Source organism: Ochotona princeps, chromosome 3 (assembly GCF_030435755.1).
Source record: "Ochotona princeps isolate mOchPri1 chromosome 3, mOchPri1.hap1, whole genome shotgun sequence".
In the NCBI taxonomy this organism is placed as follows: Eukaryota; Metazoa; Chordata; class Mammalia; order Lagomorpha; family Ochotonidae; genus Ochotona; species Ochotona princeps.
In genome coordinates, this window is record NC_080834.1 from 118,596,513 (window position 1) to 118,613,354 (window position 16,842).

The 16,842-nt window shown below is 42.5% G+C and overlaps 1 protein-coding gene and 1 long non-coding RNA gene across 2 annotated transcripts in view; one reads left to right on the forward strand and one right to left on the reverse strand.

Annotated features, from left to right (window-relative positions):
* The window catches only part of LOC131479845 (contactin-associated protein-like 5), a 523,312-nt gene that overhangs the window by 238,293 nt on the left and 268,177 nt on the right, over window positions 1-16,842 (reverse strand). The window contains exons 8-9 of the mRNA XM_058661312.1: window positions 12,846-13,110; window positions 2,106-2,255 (exon numbers count right to left, since the gene is read on the reverse strand). Of these exons, the coding sequence (XP_058517295.1) occupies window positions 2,106-2,255; window positions 12,846-13,110 (415 nt within the window). The remainder of the gene's footprint in view (window positions 1-2,105; window positions 2,256-12,845; window positions 13,111-16,842) is intronic.
* Window positions 3,398-5,081, forward strand: LOC131479846 (uncharacterized). Its single transcript, XR_009245136.1, has 3 exons — window positions 3,398-3,524; window positions 4,425-4,546; window positions 4,967-5,081. It is a non-coding gene; the product is annotated as an uncharacterized LOC131479846 (long non-coding RNA).

A 16,842-nucleotide genomic window follows, 5' to 3' on the forward strand; every position in this document is an offset into this window, starting at 1 on the left:
TGCCTTTAGAGATGTCAAATGCATATTGCTCCATAATTATTTGAAGCAATCTTCTTTAGACATCCCTTTCTCTCTCCCTTATGTATGACCTAACATGCAAATTAACACAACCTGTGAGGTGTGTTCTCAGGGGTCACAGGATCCAACATTTTTGCTACACCTGCTCTCCTTTCTGTCTTCACTAGTGGGCCATGGATGGCATATAGATCTGGTTGTGAATTCTTGTTCACCTGTTCATCACTCACTTCATGAACTTGTGTCATGTCTCCGTTATAGCAGACAACAGCCTTGCTATCTATGAAGTGGGAAGAATATCTGCTATGCAAGCATGTCCCGTGAATGAACTTAAAACACACATCACATTCACGGAGGGTGGAGCTGCGGCTCTGAAAGGATGTGTGGCCTTTGCACAGGTGGAGAAGACTTTAGGTGAAGGACTGAGGCCTTTCCTCCCCCTAAAATCAGACCAGCAAGGCATTGCTACACATGATTCCCTACCAGAAATGCCCTCTATGGACTGGACTTGTATCTCACACTTACATAAAATCTCTTTTAGATTTCAAAGCTTCTCACCCCACAGTTCACTGCGTATGAAAGAAGAAACTTGAATAATCTATTTGTGGTACTGCAGTCCATACTTCTCCATAATACTGCTTTTCTCTTCGGGAATGGGGAGATGGGGAGTTGCAGCACAGGGCTCAGCACAAGCCCACACCTCTAAAGGCTGAAGCCAGCTGGATCGATCCCTGACTGTGGTCAACACTAGCATTGGTATCTTAACCTTGACTCCCCTCTCGCAGCAATCCTGAGGTTGAGTCTACCCCACCCCAACCCAGACAGTCATTTAAGTACTTTGCTTAAGGTCAGATATTTAATGTCCTTCTTCAGAAATTATGTGTATAATACAAACTATTGACTAATACATCAGACACTCACTTAAATAAAATCTTTTAAGATACACACACACAGATTATAGATATATGCATATCTATAGATATAATGTAATGACTGTGTACAGACATGCGAGTACTTCAAAAGGTGTGTGGGAGGGTGGGCATTTGCATCAATGTCCAGGACTTCACTTGGGATGCCCACATGCCACATCAGAGTGCCTGGGCTTGATCCCTGGATGATTCGTCACCCCAGGTTCCTGCTGCTGTGCACTCTAGGAGATGATAGGTAATGGCTCTAGTAGCTTAGTCCCTGAGGCAGATGCAGGAGACCTGGGATGAGCACTGGGCTCTTGACTGTGGCATGGCCCAGCCCTGAGTTCTTCAGGCATTTTGGGGATTGAACCAGCAGGTGGGACATCACACTCTGTCTCCCTCTCTAGTTCAGTCTCACTGCTTTTCAAGTCAATAAAATTAATAAATATAATGGAAAATGTCATTAAAAGGAAATCATTAAACTTCTTTTAAGTGTAGAAAATGTCTATCATGATCATGCCATGTATGGTCTTCAATTTTATTTTTGTGCTCAAAAATGTAATTCCACTTTCCATAAATTTTTGGAAGTATACATCATATTTGTCATCCTAATTATCTCCAAGACATTGTCCTTGGAAAGATTAACAGGATTCACATAATATAGGAGATGGTGGAATCTGAGCTGGCTACTCTCTATGTAATTACAAGACCCTGGGCCTCCTTTTACCCCTCCATTGTAGGTGCTCCAAACCATGGGCACAGCCTCCAGGCATGTGAGGGGGGAGGAGAGGGGCTGAGAAAGCAATAGGTAGAGAAATGATTGGGGTTGCAAAGCTAATGCTTCTACCTGAGTTTCCTCCTTGTAAATACTGCTGACTTTTGGTGAATTTTCTCCAAGTTTTCAGCTGAATTTGTTTTTCCAACATGATCTCAGACCCAGGTGTAGGTGCAGAAACATTCTTTGGCTGAGTTATATAATTCCAGTCCTCGTAGATACAATACTTTCTTTTCTCAGCTCTATCCTAGGTAATTTCTGTGTGGATGGCTGTGCGGTATTTTGCTTCTCACCATATTCAGTGTGTGTGTATTTATACTGCGTGTGTGTCAGAATGAGGTAACTGTCCCCTGCATTTCTCCCTCTCCATCTCTGTTTTCAATTTCATATTCTGGAGAACTTACCTCCGAAGTAGTAGCTGCTTCCTGAGTAAATCTGCACCGGGGTAGTGTCTTGAGCTGCGGGTGCTGCGCCATTATCCAGAGTGAGAGTGATGCGGTTCCTTCTGGCACTGAGGCTGACCACATGCCACAAGCCATCATTCAAATTGCTGCCTGGAACAGAAACAAGAAGGACAGGTGTATGGATAATTGATTTTCTGAGATTAGGAGACCCTCAGGGTCCTTGCTCCCCCACCTGCTGTGGTCACATGCATCCTGAGAAAAACCCTCCTTCCTGGGCTCCCAGTGCTTATCAAGGATCATCTCCCTTCATCTTACAATTCCATTTGTGTTTGTCTCTCTCTCACTCTACCTTCCAGCCTGCCTGCTTTCGTTTCTTCTTCCTTCCTTCCCCTTCCTTCCCCTTTTTGCTTCTGAAAATGAATAATCCACCTTTAAAAAGTTTTTCTAAAGATCAAGAGGGAAAAACACAAAATTATGTGTATATATCATATATACATACAGATTTATTTGACAACCAGTGGCATGTTATGTAACAATACTTACCTAAAAAAGAAGAAAAAACATTTGATATGCTAAATAATCAATTAATGTATATGTGCAGAAGACAATGCCAAAAACAAAAACAAAATCAAAGTGATACTAATGGCTTCATGAAGTTCTGGCTGGAGCAGTCATGTGTGTGCAGGGGAGTTAACTCCATATGAAAAGTCCAAGAACATTTTGTATTAGTAATGTTTTAAAAATGATCAGGAATTTGCAACAAGTTGGACAAGAAATGGAGAAGACAGGAAGTCTACGTGGGAGTTCAAAAGTCATGAGGCTAAACAGGACAGAAAGATGGAAGGTGGCAGGTAGGTCCCATCACCTAGAGGCTGCCCCATTGCGGAAGTGTATCTGGCTCTCTCTCATCTTGTTAGGTTTATTTAGGGGAAGCTCAGACACACTTGAGAGAGGCTCTTAATCCAGGCAAAGTTTAATAAAGGGTCTGACGGACCACTTCCACCTGGCGTGATAGCTGCCAGAGGAAAATAGAAGCCAGGGAGCATGGCTTTGGGTTTTAAACACCACACCTGAGTGGCAGACAAGGGAGGGACAACAGAGGTTTCTTGCCTCGCTCGTGCTCCGGGGTGTTTGGCACATGCTCAACGGTTGTGCGCTCACCTGTCTATGACGTGTAGTTGCGTGGGCGGGGCTCAGGGGGCCAGGTGGTAGCCGTTAGTTACTGTAGACATTGCTCCTAGGATGAGCCAGAGGTGATCCATTCCTGGGCCCATTCCCACTCTACCTCGGGCCATCGTTCTACCCTGTGCAGCCTCACATCTTTCTGCTTCGTGGCCGCCTTTCTACTCTGAGTCACAGAAGCCAGCAACGTCCCCAGTTAGAACTGCGTTCCTGGGAACCCTTCCACAGAGCTTACAGGTATCACTTCCTCTCATTACCCTTCTCTCTTAAGTTCCAGAGGGACTAGGACACTCGAGCGGGAGCACAGAGCACTATACAGAGGCCAAGAAGAATCCACTATACCCACAGATTCCTCTCTGTTTACCAATATCAGAAGGCAGCGTTTGTCCCATCATGTGTATGCGGATGTCCACTTTACACACAGCATACAGCAAGATTATGACCAGCCAGGACACAGTTTTAGAGATTCTTTCTCCAACCCCGGAAAAAAACTTTTCCCATGGTTCTGTGATGTGTTATTTACACAGTACTCCCTTGCTCAGGGCCCTGCCACTTATAATTTAATAGAAACTTAGACAAGCTCCTTCATCTTGCCAAACATGTTTACTCTTCTTGCAACAGAAGCAGAAACTGATTGACTTGAGAACATCTGAGTTTTACTTTCTGATGAAAACCAAAATCAGGTGGTTTTCCATGCCATGTCAGAGTTGACCTTGATGATTCAAAGCAGCATAGTTCAGGGAATAGCAAAGGTGCTGAATAATTGAATGAATTAACAAGGGGATGAATTGATAAATCAGAAAATAAATGAAACAAAATTTCCTGAACTATAATAGAACCTGGCATTTCCTGTATCTAAATTCTTGTAACAAACTCTGCCTGATCTATTCCCTTGGGTCACATCATTTACCGCCTGGCAGTCTTAAGCAACAATGTATCAATGTGCGTTTCCTCTCGCCAGTGGGGTGACAGGTTGCTGGGGGTGGAGTCTGAGTCAAGCTGAAGTGTCCTCGTTGGTTTCAACAGGGCAACTTGCCCTCTCCATTTGTTCACCAATTGACTGAACATCAGAGCAGCTGAATCTGTACTGCCAAGGGTCACCACAGGGTTCTCTCATTTGCATTGTTTAAATCACAGGTTAAACCTCTCCTACTTGCTAAGGCACGGCTTGAAATTCATGTTAACCTGGATCCTGAAAACCCTTGGTCAGCGTATGAACAGAACAATATCTGTGATTGCCATCCATGAGAATCTAACAGGTACAGATTTTGTTGTGGGTGGGGGGTGAAGGATTTTTTTTCCTGGTACAGATTTCAAAGTTGGTTCAATTATCGACATGTTAACCACTGAAGTCAGGGCATGCGAGAGTTATTCTGTCACTCCATTCAAGGCGCAAATCTGCCTCTAGGGTCTATAGTGAAAACACTGCTTCTCTTCCCCTCCTGCTTGACTCCTGTGTCCCAAGAAGCTGGAGCTCCCAAGGAGTTTTTCACCCCTGAGCTTTGTCCTCCCTTCTTGGAGTATCTCCTTGCTCTGTTTAGTCATCATAGTCATGATGTACAGTTTGCACCTGTAGGACATCTCCTTTTTCTGATCCAGTTTGTTGCCTCTGTGGCAAGATTTCCTTATTCACAAGCACTTGTCCTCCTGCCTTAAAATCTCTCTGTTGTCCCTCCCAGCAGGGCCTCTGCAATCCTGGGGGCAGTACACCAGCTGCAGGTTGGAACACACAACATTGTCACAGAACATGGTTCAAAAGCTTCCAGAACTAAACAGAAGAGTGAGTTACATGGCGATACTGTCACAGTGGAACATGAAAGAGCAAAGGGAGCAATAGCATGTCTGATGGTAGGTTATTCTATAATCATCATCATCATCATTTAGCTCCCTCAGTTCCCTTTTTGAATAAAACATGGGGGAAGGAAGAGTAGGTTCAGAAATAAGGTGTCTCAATGATCATTATTCAGATGCCCACGACATCATTTTGGTAAACATCCAATCTTTCTTGGCAACGTAAAGCTTGGGTAATTTCATTTCTCCATTGCTTATACAGAAGCATAAGGCCTCTTCATGGTGTGGGATTCTAAAACTTGAACTTTGTGCTCAGTTTGTGAAAGCCACAGCCCACTGTGTGGCTGTTGATTTAACTGCAGTGATGGTATTTTCTCATTATCTTAGCTAAAGCACAGAGGCATCAGTGGCAATGTAACTGAAGCAGAGGATGAAGTTCACAGACGAATCAATTTTGCTGGATGTGCAGATGGCAGGTAGCTGCCAGCTGTTTATACAAACACTGCAGTATTGGAGGAAGAGCTCAGTTAATTGCTGCTCAGTAGACTGTACACATCTGACTGCCAGGATTATGATGGTGAGCACTTCCTTCCTGGGTGACAAGGCTCTTCAGGCCTTCTCCCCAGCTCTGGAGACCTTATAGCCTTTTCAATCATATTAGAACTTTCCCTCAGAATAGTTCATTCTTGTGTGTGACATGTTCTACAGCACATGCTGCATATGATTGTCATAAAACCAACATTGTTAAAAACCACTTCTAATCTAGAATTGAGTTCTTCTGAGAGGAATGAAGGTCAATTCCACTGGTTCCTTCATTCAGTCAGCCACTAATTCAAGCAACAAGCACAGTTGCCCTGTACCCTTTGGAGACCATCCCATGGATGCTTAAGTTCTTTATTTAAAACAGTATACCAGTTGCTAATAATCTGGATTAATTGTAATAGCTAACATGACTAAATGATATTCTATGTAAATACAAACAATTGTATTTATTTGGTTTTATAATACAAAGAAAGAAGGATGTCCATGTTCAGCATAGATTAAATTAAAAAAAATGACCTCCACATCTCTCACCATACACTAAGATCAGATCTAAATGGATAACAGATCTAAACCTACATCCAGAAACCTTCAAACTTTTGGAAGAAAATGTTGGAAACACACTGGAACACTTAGGGGTAGGCCCTCACTTCCTAAAAAAGACTCCAGCTGCAGTAGAAATCAACACCAAAATAAACAATTGGGACCTCATCAAACTAAGAAGCTTCTGTACAGCTAGAGAAACAATCAACAAAGTAAAAAGGCAACCCACAGAATGGGAGAAGATCTTCGCACACGACATAGGTGATAGAGGGCTAATATCCAGAATATACAAAGAGCTACAAAACAACCAAAATGTCAAAACAAGCAACCCACTCAAGAAATGGGCACGGGAAATGGGCAGACACTTCACAAAGGAACAAACCCAAATGGCAAATAAACATATGAAAAAATGCTCAAGTTCCCTGGCAATAAGGGAAATCCAAATTAAAACATCAATGAGGTACCACCTAACGCCAGTAAGACTGGCCCACATGAATAAAAGCACCAACAACACTTGTTGGCGAGGTTGCGGGGAAAAGGGAACCCTACTCCACTGCTGGTGGGGCTGCAGGCTGGTACAGCCTCTATGGAAATCAGTATGGAGAATATTCAAACAACTCAAATTCAACATACCGTATGATCCAGCAATAGCACTCCTAGGAATATATCCAGAACACTTGTTCTATGAGAAACCAACATGCACTCCTATGTTCATAGCAGCACAATCAGTAATTGCAAAAACATGGAAACAACCAAAATGCCCATCAACAGAGGATTGGATAAGAAAGCTATGGTTCATCTACTCCATGGAATACTACTCAGCTATTAAAAAAAACAAAATGCAGTTCTTTGTGGCCAAATGGGCCAAACTGGAAACCATAATGCTAAGGGAAATGAGCCAATCCCAAAAGGTTAAACACCACATGTTTGCCTTAATTTAAGATGATATGATGTTATGTATAACATGTTATGTTTTGAATGTTATATGTTGTGTATAAACTAAAATTGAAGTATAGGTGAGGTGGTCACAGAAGGTGGCTGGGAACCCGCATTTACTTTTAACATATTGGTTACTCATTACTATGTCAATTAATTCCATAATGATGTAAATTTTTGCTGATGGTATGTTGGAGCTTTCAATTGACTGGGATGATACTCTGCTGGCTCTGTCATCAGACCAGAGAGGGTATACCTAAGAAGCCGTTGAACTTGACGGGACAATAAGATGCTGGACTCTATGTTTGGTATACGCTTGCAATGGGGAAATCTCAACTGAACTTGAGCTGTGGTTATGCAACAAGGTGGAGGAATCCACCATGGTGGGAGGGTTTGGGGAGGGGTGGGGAGAACCCAAGTATCTATGTAACTGTGTCACATAATACAATGTAATTACTGAAGTTAATTAATAAATAATTTTAAAAAAAATGACCTCCAATTAGTTGATTCTATGTATGTAGGTCCACAGATGAGAACCCTCTGGATTGAAAGGCCTGAAGGCAGTCACTGAGGCCCTCTGGGAAGCAGGTGTCTCACTGAGCCTTCCACAAATGCAATGGATAACAACAGGTAACCAGGTATTTAGTTCTGTACTGTATGGTGGAGAAAAAGACCCTGGACAGCCAATCTTATGGGAAGATAGCCAATATATGTAACTATGAGGTGAATGCCCTTCCAAAATCATGTGTTGAAAATTTAACCTCCATTACCTAAAAAAATACAGTGGCATTTTGAGAGATGAAGAAGTAATTTTTTTTAGGACACACTACTTTTTAGAGAATAGGAAATTGAGACAAAGTCACACATGGAAGGGAACAGTTGAGGACATCAGGAGAAGATGGCCGGCTTTAACCCAGAGAGGTGCCAGAGAATATCAGTTTTGCCAATATTCTCACTTCAGTCTTTATCCTCCCAGAACTGTAAGTAAAATCTACAGTGTTTGTTCTGGCCCTCCTAATAGACTAACACAGGAGAAGGAACTTCAAAAGCACTTAGAAATGAAATTAAAGTACAAGATTTTTGTTGCAAAGAGCATCTGCAATCCATGCTAAAGAACATTCACCTAAAGTTTCATGTGAGATGTGTACTGTAGTGAAGTCTGCATGGACTGTTACTGTAAGAACTTATATTTTCATTTCATTTTTCATGAACATTTGGAAATGCCCCCATACAAATTATTAGGACAGTGATACAAAGGAGAAATTAAAAAAAATTAATTCCAAACTTTCTTAAACAGCACTAAACATTCCCAAATTTTTCTTCCATGTAAACTACCAAAGTGGATTTTGGTTTCCTGTAAAGGCAGTGCAGTACAAGGCTCCTGGGAGGTGTTCCCTATTCCAAGGCCAGTCCCACATCTCCACATGGGGTGAAGAGCACTAGGTATGAGTAGAATGTAAATGGCCCTGCACGGTAGGGCAAGGTCTTATGAAACAGATTCCTAAGACTGACCTCACGTCAGTTAGTAGCCTTAGTCCATTGAAGACAGTCCTACTAAGGAATCTGCCTTGAGCTATAAAAAAATATGAAAAAAGTATACACTAGCTACTCAGTAAATATTTTTGTGTAGGGTGTGTGTTGATAGATATGCATCACTTGCTTTAAAATATTCTGTAGACAGCCTTTGCTGAGGTTAGACCAGAAAGTCAATGGACTTCTCATCTTGTATGAATCCCAACTAACCTGATGCTGTTGGCTCAATAGACTTGGCTCCCCAGCTCATGCAGACATTTAGTCCCCAAAGCCATAAATCAATGGTGCTGAGATGGTAGAAACACAATCAGCTCCTGGTGTGTGGTGGGGAAGTAGATTGGTGAGATTTTCAGAGTATGTCCCTGTGGATGTTCTACAGGGTGAGAGAGATATCACACACACACACACACACACACACACACACACACACACACACACAATTGAGTTTTCACCCCATATATCAGCTTTCTGGATTTCCAGGTGATTTCTCTCTGCAGGCACTTCCCCATGCACTGTGTTCATCAGACACATAGTGAGAGGAATCTCCAGTAATGGGCTTTGAACTTCCAAATCTGTGAGCCGAAATAACCTGCTCTGTGAGTGGCTGTGTCTTGCATTTAGTTGCAGAAATAAGGTTAACAGAAAAAATGCTTTGGGAAGACCTGCCTTTAAATCTCAAATAGCATATTTTCCTAAATAGCCTATGGTATATACAACTGTAGCACTTTCTTCTCAAGTACTGTTTGTTTTTAATAACCCTTACATTTGTATTATTTTAAAAATAAAAGTGAATATTCACTTTATATTGGGCAGCAATGGGATATATTGTAACCACCATGGACTTGAGAGCTCAAATAAGCAACTTTAGGATGAACATTTTCTGATTCAAAAAACATACAGTTTATTTTTATGACACGTTATCGCCGAAACAACTCAATTCAGATAACTTCTATTTTAAGGCTGTTTGAGTATTTCTCTGAGATTGCCAACTCAGAAAACAGTAAATTTCCTCCTCCTTCTCCCCATGAAAATCATGCACACAAGATGAAGCCCTAGAAGTAAGGAAGAAAGTGCCAGGCATCTCTGTTGTTTAACTTTTATAACTCTGAATATGAAAATATAATTCGGCGTGGTTAACTTACCACCATGACTGGAAATCGAATGAGTTTTATAAAACTCCACTGACTGTACAAATTCACTCTTAGCTTTTGTGACTTCTTAGAATGAAGCCCTTCTACCTTTAGATCTTAGGTCAGAATGGAAGAAAAGGGAATTTGTTAAATAGCTACTTAAGATATCTGAGAATTTGAGACATCTTAATCTGCTTTAATGGCTGTCATTGCCCTCCTTATTTATTGCATTGGAATAGCAGAGACAGAGACCGAGTGAAGGAATGATCTCAACCCACTGGTTCCTTACATAAATGATGACAGCAGCTGAGCTTGAGAAAGTCAGCCCAGGTCCCTCAAGTGGGCAGCACACACCTAACACCTTCAGCCTTCACCTGCAACCTCCCTGAGTGTGAAGTGTAGGAATCTGGAGCTAGTAACAAGGCCAAACTCAGACTCTAGCATTCTATTAGGGAATGTGAGCAGCTGAAATGAAGTCTTAACCACAATGCAAATATCTATCCCCAGTTTTAATTTCCTGGAACAGGCCATCTCGAACATGACCTATTGAGCCACATTTGATGATATCCATGTCTGTATACAATCCTTTCTATATGAACATAAAGTTGACTTCATCTTCCACTTGGAATGAATAAACTGACAGGAGAATATTGAGCCACTGCCTCCAACAGTACTGTTTTCAAGGGCTGTTTTTGTTTTTGTTTTCTGTTGGGTGTTCCGTGTCACTTTCTGCAGGCTGCTTTCTAGAGAGACCATGAGGATGAGATTGGCAGTGGATGTCCTGGCCCCACTTGCAACTCTGAGTTTTAGCTCAGAAGCAGAGCTCCCTGCAGGAAGCCCCATCGATGACTGCACTTTAGGTCAAGTGAGGTTTGAGTAAGAATCACATACCCAAGTGACCGCTAAAATCCTCACCAACAGAAACTGGGGTAAGGTGTCAGCAATCAAAACTTTTAGTGTCCTGTAGTATATAGCCATTGGTAATTACTGCACGCATATTTGCATGAGCAAAAGCTGATATGTTTAAACAGGACCACAGGACAGAAGAAAGGCTGCCTTCAAGTTTATTTTTCTGATTCCCAGCTTGAGCCACTCCTGCGTTTCTCAGATATCCAACTCGCCCTTCATCTCCCTTATTGACATTAAGAATATTCCATGGCCTTCACTATCAAGCTATATATATTTTTTACTATTTATGAATTTCCTTTTATCTGATTGATTATACTCTCACAATTCAGGAGGAAAGGAAGGGTTCTTAAATGTAAGGAAAATCAGGCAGTCTAGTCCTTCATGATTGATGTTGGCCCTGGGTACACAGCAGAATGAAACCTGAGGAAGATTCATTCAGGGCGGGATCTCAAACGATCCATGGGCTGATCATCATGCCTCAGTCCCTAGTGCAGGTTCTGGCATGTTGGTACAAATTAATGTGTATAGTACATTACCATAAGTATAAATAGAGCTTCCAAAATATCAGCCATTTCCAGATCATTAAAAGCAAAACAAAACCAAAGGCAGTCTTGGGGCTGGTGTTGTGTTGCAGCAAGTCAACATGCCTCTTGCAACACTGACATCTCCTACTGGAACACCAGTTTAAGTCCCAGCTACTCTCCTTGCCATTCAGCTCCCTGTTAATTTCCCTGGGAAGGCAGAGGAGATTACAGGTATGGGAACACTGTCATCTTTGTGGAACCTCTGTGTGGGGTCCTGATTCTGACTTCTGGCTAGCCAAGCCCTGCATGTTGTAGCCATTTGTGACATAAGTTTTTGCTTTTCTGTCTTTTAAGTAACTAAATAAACACACATATACATCTTAAAATGTTCTGCTATATCCAGATGCAATATATAGTATTGCTTATAAATTATTTCAAAACACATATTATATATGTATTTTAAGTATATGTTTGAATGTATACTTTAAATAAAGATATATCTTTTCATTGATTTGTTTACCTATTTGAAAGTCAGAGACACAGAAAGAGAGAGAGAGATTCCAAGTGCTTGTTCACTCTCCAAATGGCTGAAAAACCTAGGCCAACATGAAACCAGGAGACCATTCAAACTTCTGTGGGTGACAGGGACCCTGACTCTTGAACTATCTCCTGCTACTTTGCCAGACTCATTAACAAAGAGTTGGAAGTGACATGAAACTTCTGGGTTTTCACAGTAACTTATATGGCATCACATGCTGCAGTTCAACACTTTGGGCCATGTCAGTCGCTACAATATGCTTCTTGACACTTTTTTTCATTTTTTCCTTGAAATTGAATTGAGAGTTGTGAAAAAAAATTAGCTCTGTCTTTCAGAAATATGTCATTGTGGGAGCCATTTCTGTTGCTTCGCTTCATCACCTACCAACTAGAAAACATTCCCTTCTATGAGTGAGGGCAGCGAGAATTCCAATCACTTCAGATCCAGTCTAGAGGGGCACACATATCTGAGTGCTCTGTCAGTGAACACTCCTACACTAAATATTCCTAATCAATAATTTTTTTAAGATTTGTGTATTTGAAAAGTCAGATACACAGAAAGGAGAAGAGACAGAGAGGAAGATCTCCCATCCATTGATTCACTCCCCAAGTGGCTGCAACAGCCGGAGCTGAGCTGAGCTGACACCAGGAGCCAGGATGCTCTTCTGGGTCTCCCATGCACGTGCAGGAACCCAAGATTTTGGGCTGTCCTTTATTGCTTTCCCAGGCCACAAACAGGGAGCTGGATGGGGAGCAGGAATGCCGGGGTTAGAACTGGCACCCGTATGGGATCCTGGTGCATGTAAGGCGAGGACTTTAGCCACTAGGCTACTGCACCAGGCTCAGGAATTCTTATCGCCACTTCTTTAATGAGGATGTTGAAGGGGTAAGGAAATTAGGCCACCAGTTGAAGTTCACATACCTAATGTGAATTTCACTTAAGAAAAAGTTTTTCCTGACAAGAACAATAGTGCTGCCTCTATAGTCTGGAGCAGCTGTACAAATACTGGGCCTTTCCATGAACCTTAGAGCCAGCCTTTGTGTGTATCAGTGAGAGCCTTCTTTCTTAATGTGGTTGAACAAGAAGCCCTCTTGGCCGGAGTCAGCACACATACCTGTGAGGATTTCTGCGACATGCTGGGTGGTTTTCTGGATGAGGAGCCTCAGGACGCCGCCCTCCAGGCTCAGCAGCAGGGTCCCCGAACCCTCAGACAGCTCTGTGGACAGAAGCACCCCGTCCTCATTCCATGTTCGAAACTGAAAACTCACTGAGAGCCCATTGATTCGTGGGGTGCCGGGCAGCAGCAAGTAACTGCTGTTGGAGTTGACAAATGTGATGGGAACGATGGGTGGTTCAGAGCAGGAAAACGTGATATTGCCCTGTGAAACAAACAAACAAAAATCAAACAGAAAAGCCAGGACTTATTATTATAATAAATATTATTATTATCACTATTATTATTATTCTGTACTCTGATAGCTGATATAAACAGCCACCTGGAGCTGAGCTAAAATTCATGAACATTTCACATCCAGCTAAAAGATGTTGAAGTCACAAAGCACAAGCTTTGCTCAGAGACACTTCCGAGACCATTTTGTCCTGGGTGAAGGATTCAGTGCTGTGTGCAAAGAGGATATCTGACATGGCAGCAAGGGAGTGGGAGCGTTTTCAAGGGGACCTCAGATGGAAAAAGAGTTGCACTCACTCATTGCACAAATCCACATGGCCTGCCAGCCACATGTTTGTGGTGGTTTTTACAAAGATGCTTGTGAAACAACTTTGTTACACACTGAGATGTGCTACAAACAAACGAACAAAAACTAGAGTCCAGCTCCCATGGAAACCTGGCGTAAGAACCAAACAAGGAAAGGTTTAACAAGCACATGATCCTTAGATGGAATGACAACAGGTGAGGGATGGCAGTGAGCTGGTGAGGGATGGCAGTGAGCTGTCGAGGGCATTTTTACAAGGGGCAGGGTGTGAGCAACAGCCTGCAGAAACTAACACAGTGGCATCCCTGGAGTCCTGGAGGCACTTTTTTCTTGCAAGCAGTAAGTAGGTCACGAAGGGCCAGAGAAAGAGGAGAGGCTGGAAAGGTGAATTGGTAACTGGAAGTCAGAACACTCTGATGCTGCCTATGCAGTTTTCCTTCTAAGTCAGGGCACTTTGAAGGATCACAAGCTGCCCTTGTGATTTGCTGAAGGTATTAACAGTGACAAGAGCGGAGAGTGGACAAAAAGCCTGAACTTGGGGCATGTGAAATGTGTACACGGCAGAAACGAGAAGAGGAAGACCATTATCTGCAACATAAGCAAATTTCTCCAAGTTGATTAGAGAAAAACTGCAGCAGATATTTGTATTTGGAGGTTACAGGAAATTAATGTTCACAGAGCCATGTGTTTGGTTCACTTCCCACACATGAATTAGGAGAAAGCCTGAAACGCATGCAGCATTGTGAATACGTCCTATCACAAAAATCATTTAGAATTCCAATTGAAAACTCTGTATTTCCCATTCCTCCCATTTGTCACCTTCAGGTTCCAAGCATTCATGTTCACAGCCACGCAGTGAGTTGGTTCAGGTGAGCACATCCAATTCGCTGTGACTGTCTCCTGTCAAAGCTACTGAACACAGCCTTTACACAGCACCCTGGCCCTGCCCTTTTCAGCTGCCGCAGCAGCCAACATCATGTATGTGAACATGTCAGGGATTCTACCCTAGGCACCCTCATCTGGCTGCCTGAGGGATGGAAGTTTGTCCTGATGGTCTAGATGTCTGTTCCCCCATCAGAGTATCTGTATGCAAAAACCAGCTCCATGTCCCCAATGCAGCTTCCTACCATTGCAGACCCTAAGGGACCCTAGGGATGATTTAACAGATGGGTTTCATGACAGGAAATGCCAATGCTGAAATCCTGGCTCCTGCATCCTGATTTTGGCCCCGACTCAGCTCCATCTGTTGAGAGCACTTGGAGAAGGACCAGCACATAAGAGTCTCTCTCCATCACTGTATCTCTTCTTCCCTCTTGAGTAATGTTGAAAAGAATAAAGAGGAGGAAGAGAACGGGAAGTACCAATCAATTAGGATGCCCACATTCCTGTATCCCAATGCCTGGATCCATGCTCCATCTCTGCTCATAATTCCAATAGCTGCAAATGTGGATCCTCAAAGGCAGCGATGATGGCTCAAGTCATTGAGTTCTTGTCACTCATGAGAGAACAAGCTGAAAGTCTGTGACTCCTGGCATTTTGGACTTCTCTGATTCCTAGATGTTACAAGCATGTGGGAAAAGAATGAGCTTTCTCTCAGCCTTTTACAAAAAAAAAAAAAATTTAAATGATTATCAAAGAAATGACTACCTGGATTCAGCTTTCCCTTGCAGTGGTCAGATACAGAGTAAAAATGCCCAACATGGCTTTAATCCTAGATGTGATTACAGAAACCCCTCTCACAGAAAAGCATCCCTTATGTCTCTTTCCTAAGAGTCCTGTAATACCAGAAACAACTCCTACCAACAGTTAATCATCAGTCAGGCTTCCAAGGGCATATTCTTTCATAAATTTTTTGTTGTGGTGATTCAGACTTTTTTTTTTTTTTCGTTAAGGCAGAGCTCCAGAAGTCACTGAATGTGTTAAAGGGTGGAACCCTGCACGTCCATCAAGAAATCGCTTTCAGTTTACATTGCCTACTGTGTCAGGCAGCACGCTCAGCCTTTATAAGCACATGCCATGAACTCTGCACAGCAATGCCTCGGCTTATTCTCTTCACTTTAAGGGGGTACCAATTGGGTTTAGAAAAAGTGGTCTTCCTCATAGTGATAACGGAAGACAGTCTCACACTTGTATGGTGCAGAGCCTTTAGGGTTGGCCACCACTCCTGATAGCTCCTTCCTCTGCCCTGGGTGTTCCCAATGCTTAAACCTCAATCAACTGCATTTGCAACCAACCCTATCTTGTGCTGAAATGATCATAGTATGAACTTGTGATGTGTCACACAATATTTATTTGTCAAAAATAGCCTCCCTCCCACTAGAATATGTGTTCCCTGACTTGCAATTCTAAGAGCCAGTAAGAGCCCGCATGCTTAGCAGATGATATAACTATAATTAGATTGTACACATATCCCTCCCACACACACACTCACACACACTGATAGTTTATCAGTTGTGGCATAGCTGCCATTTGGAAGAAGCAAAATTACAAAATCCCTATGGAAAGGTTAATATATAGTTGTAAACTATTATTTTTTACTTTTAGAGATCACTCTAAACTGTTTCAATGGCAAAAGTTCAGTACCCAAATTTGAAGGGGAATAGTTGGGAAGTAGTGAGGAAAGATGACAGATTTTAAAAGCATATATGATCAGGCCTGGAGTGGTAGCCTAGCCTTTAAAGTCCTTGCCTTTCATGCACCAGGATCCCATATGGGTGCAGGTTCTAATCCAGGCAGCCCTACTTCCCATCCAGTTCCTTACTTGTGGCCTGGGAAATTAATAGAGGATGGTCCAAGGCCATGGGATCCTACAACCATTTTGGAAACCCAGAAGAAACTCCTGACTCCTGGCTACGTATCTACTCAGCTGTGGCCATTTCAGCTACCTGGGAAATGAATCAGTGGACAGAAAATCATCTCTGTCTCTCCTTCTCTTTGTGTATCTGACTTTCCAATAAAACAAATATCTTTTTAAAAAAGCATATGTGATCATTACCCTCCCCCATTTATTTCCTGATTCAATACTCAAGGTTCAGCCCTCTGAGCACTCTTGTGTGTGCTGCTGGGAAACAGTGATGAAAAATGGGCTCAGGTCAGTTCTAGGAGCTGATGTTCTTCACTATTCAATTTATTTATGCCATTTCTCAGTGTCCCTGCTTTGCATTATTTATGGAGGTTAACTTTACAGGAGGCTCAGAAGCTAAGATAACCTTGGTTTGGACCTCTAGAGCAGGAATTTCCAACAAATGCCTTCAGAAATTCTCAGTGTGTAAGAAAAGCCTGGGAGTGGTAACCAACATCTTAATCCACAGGGAGCAGGGTTGCCTCAAATTACACTGGGTGTGTTCTGTGCCCTTTCCTGACCCTTAGATACCCTGCAGTGTCCTGGGTCACTGAGAG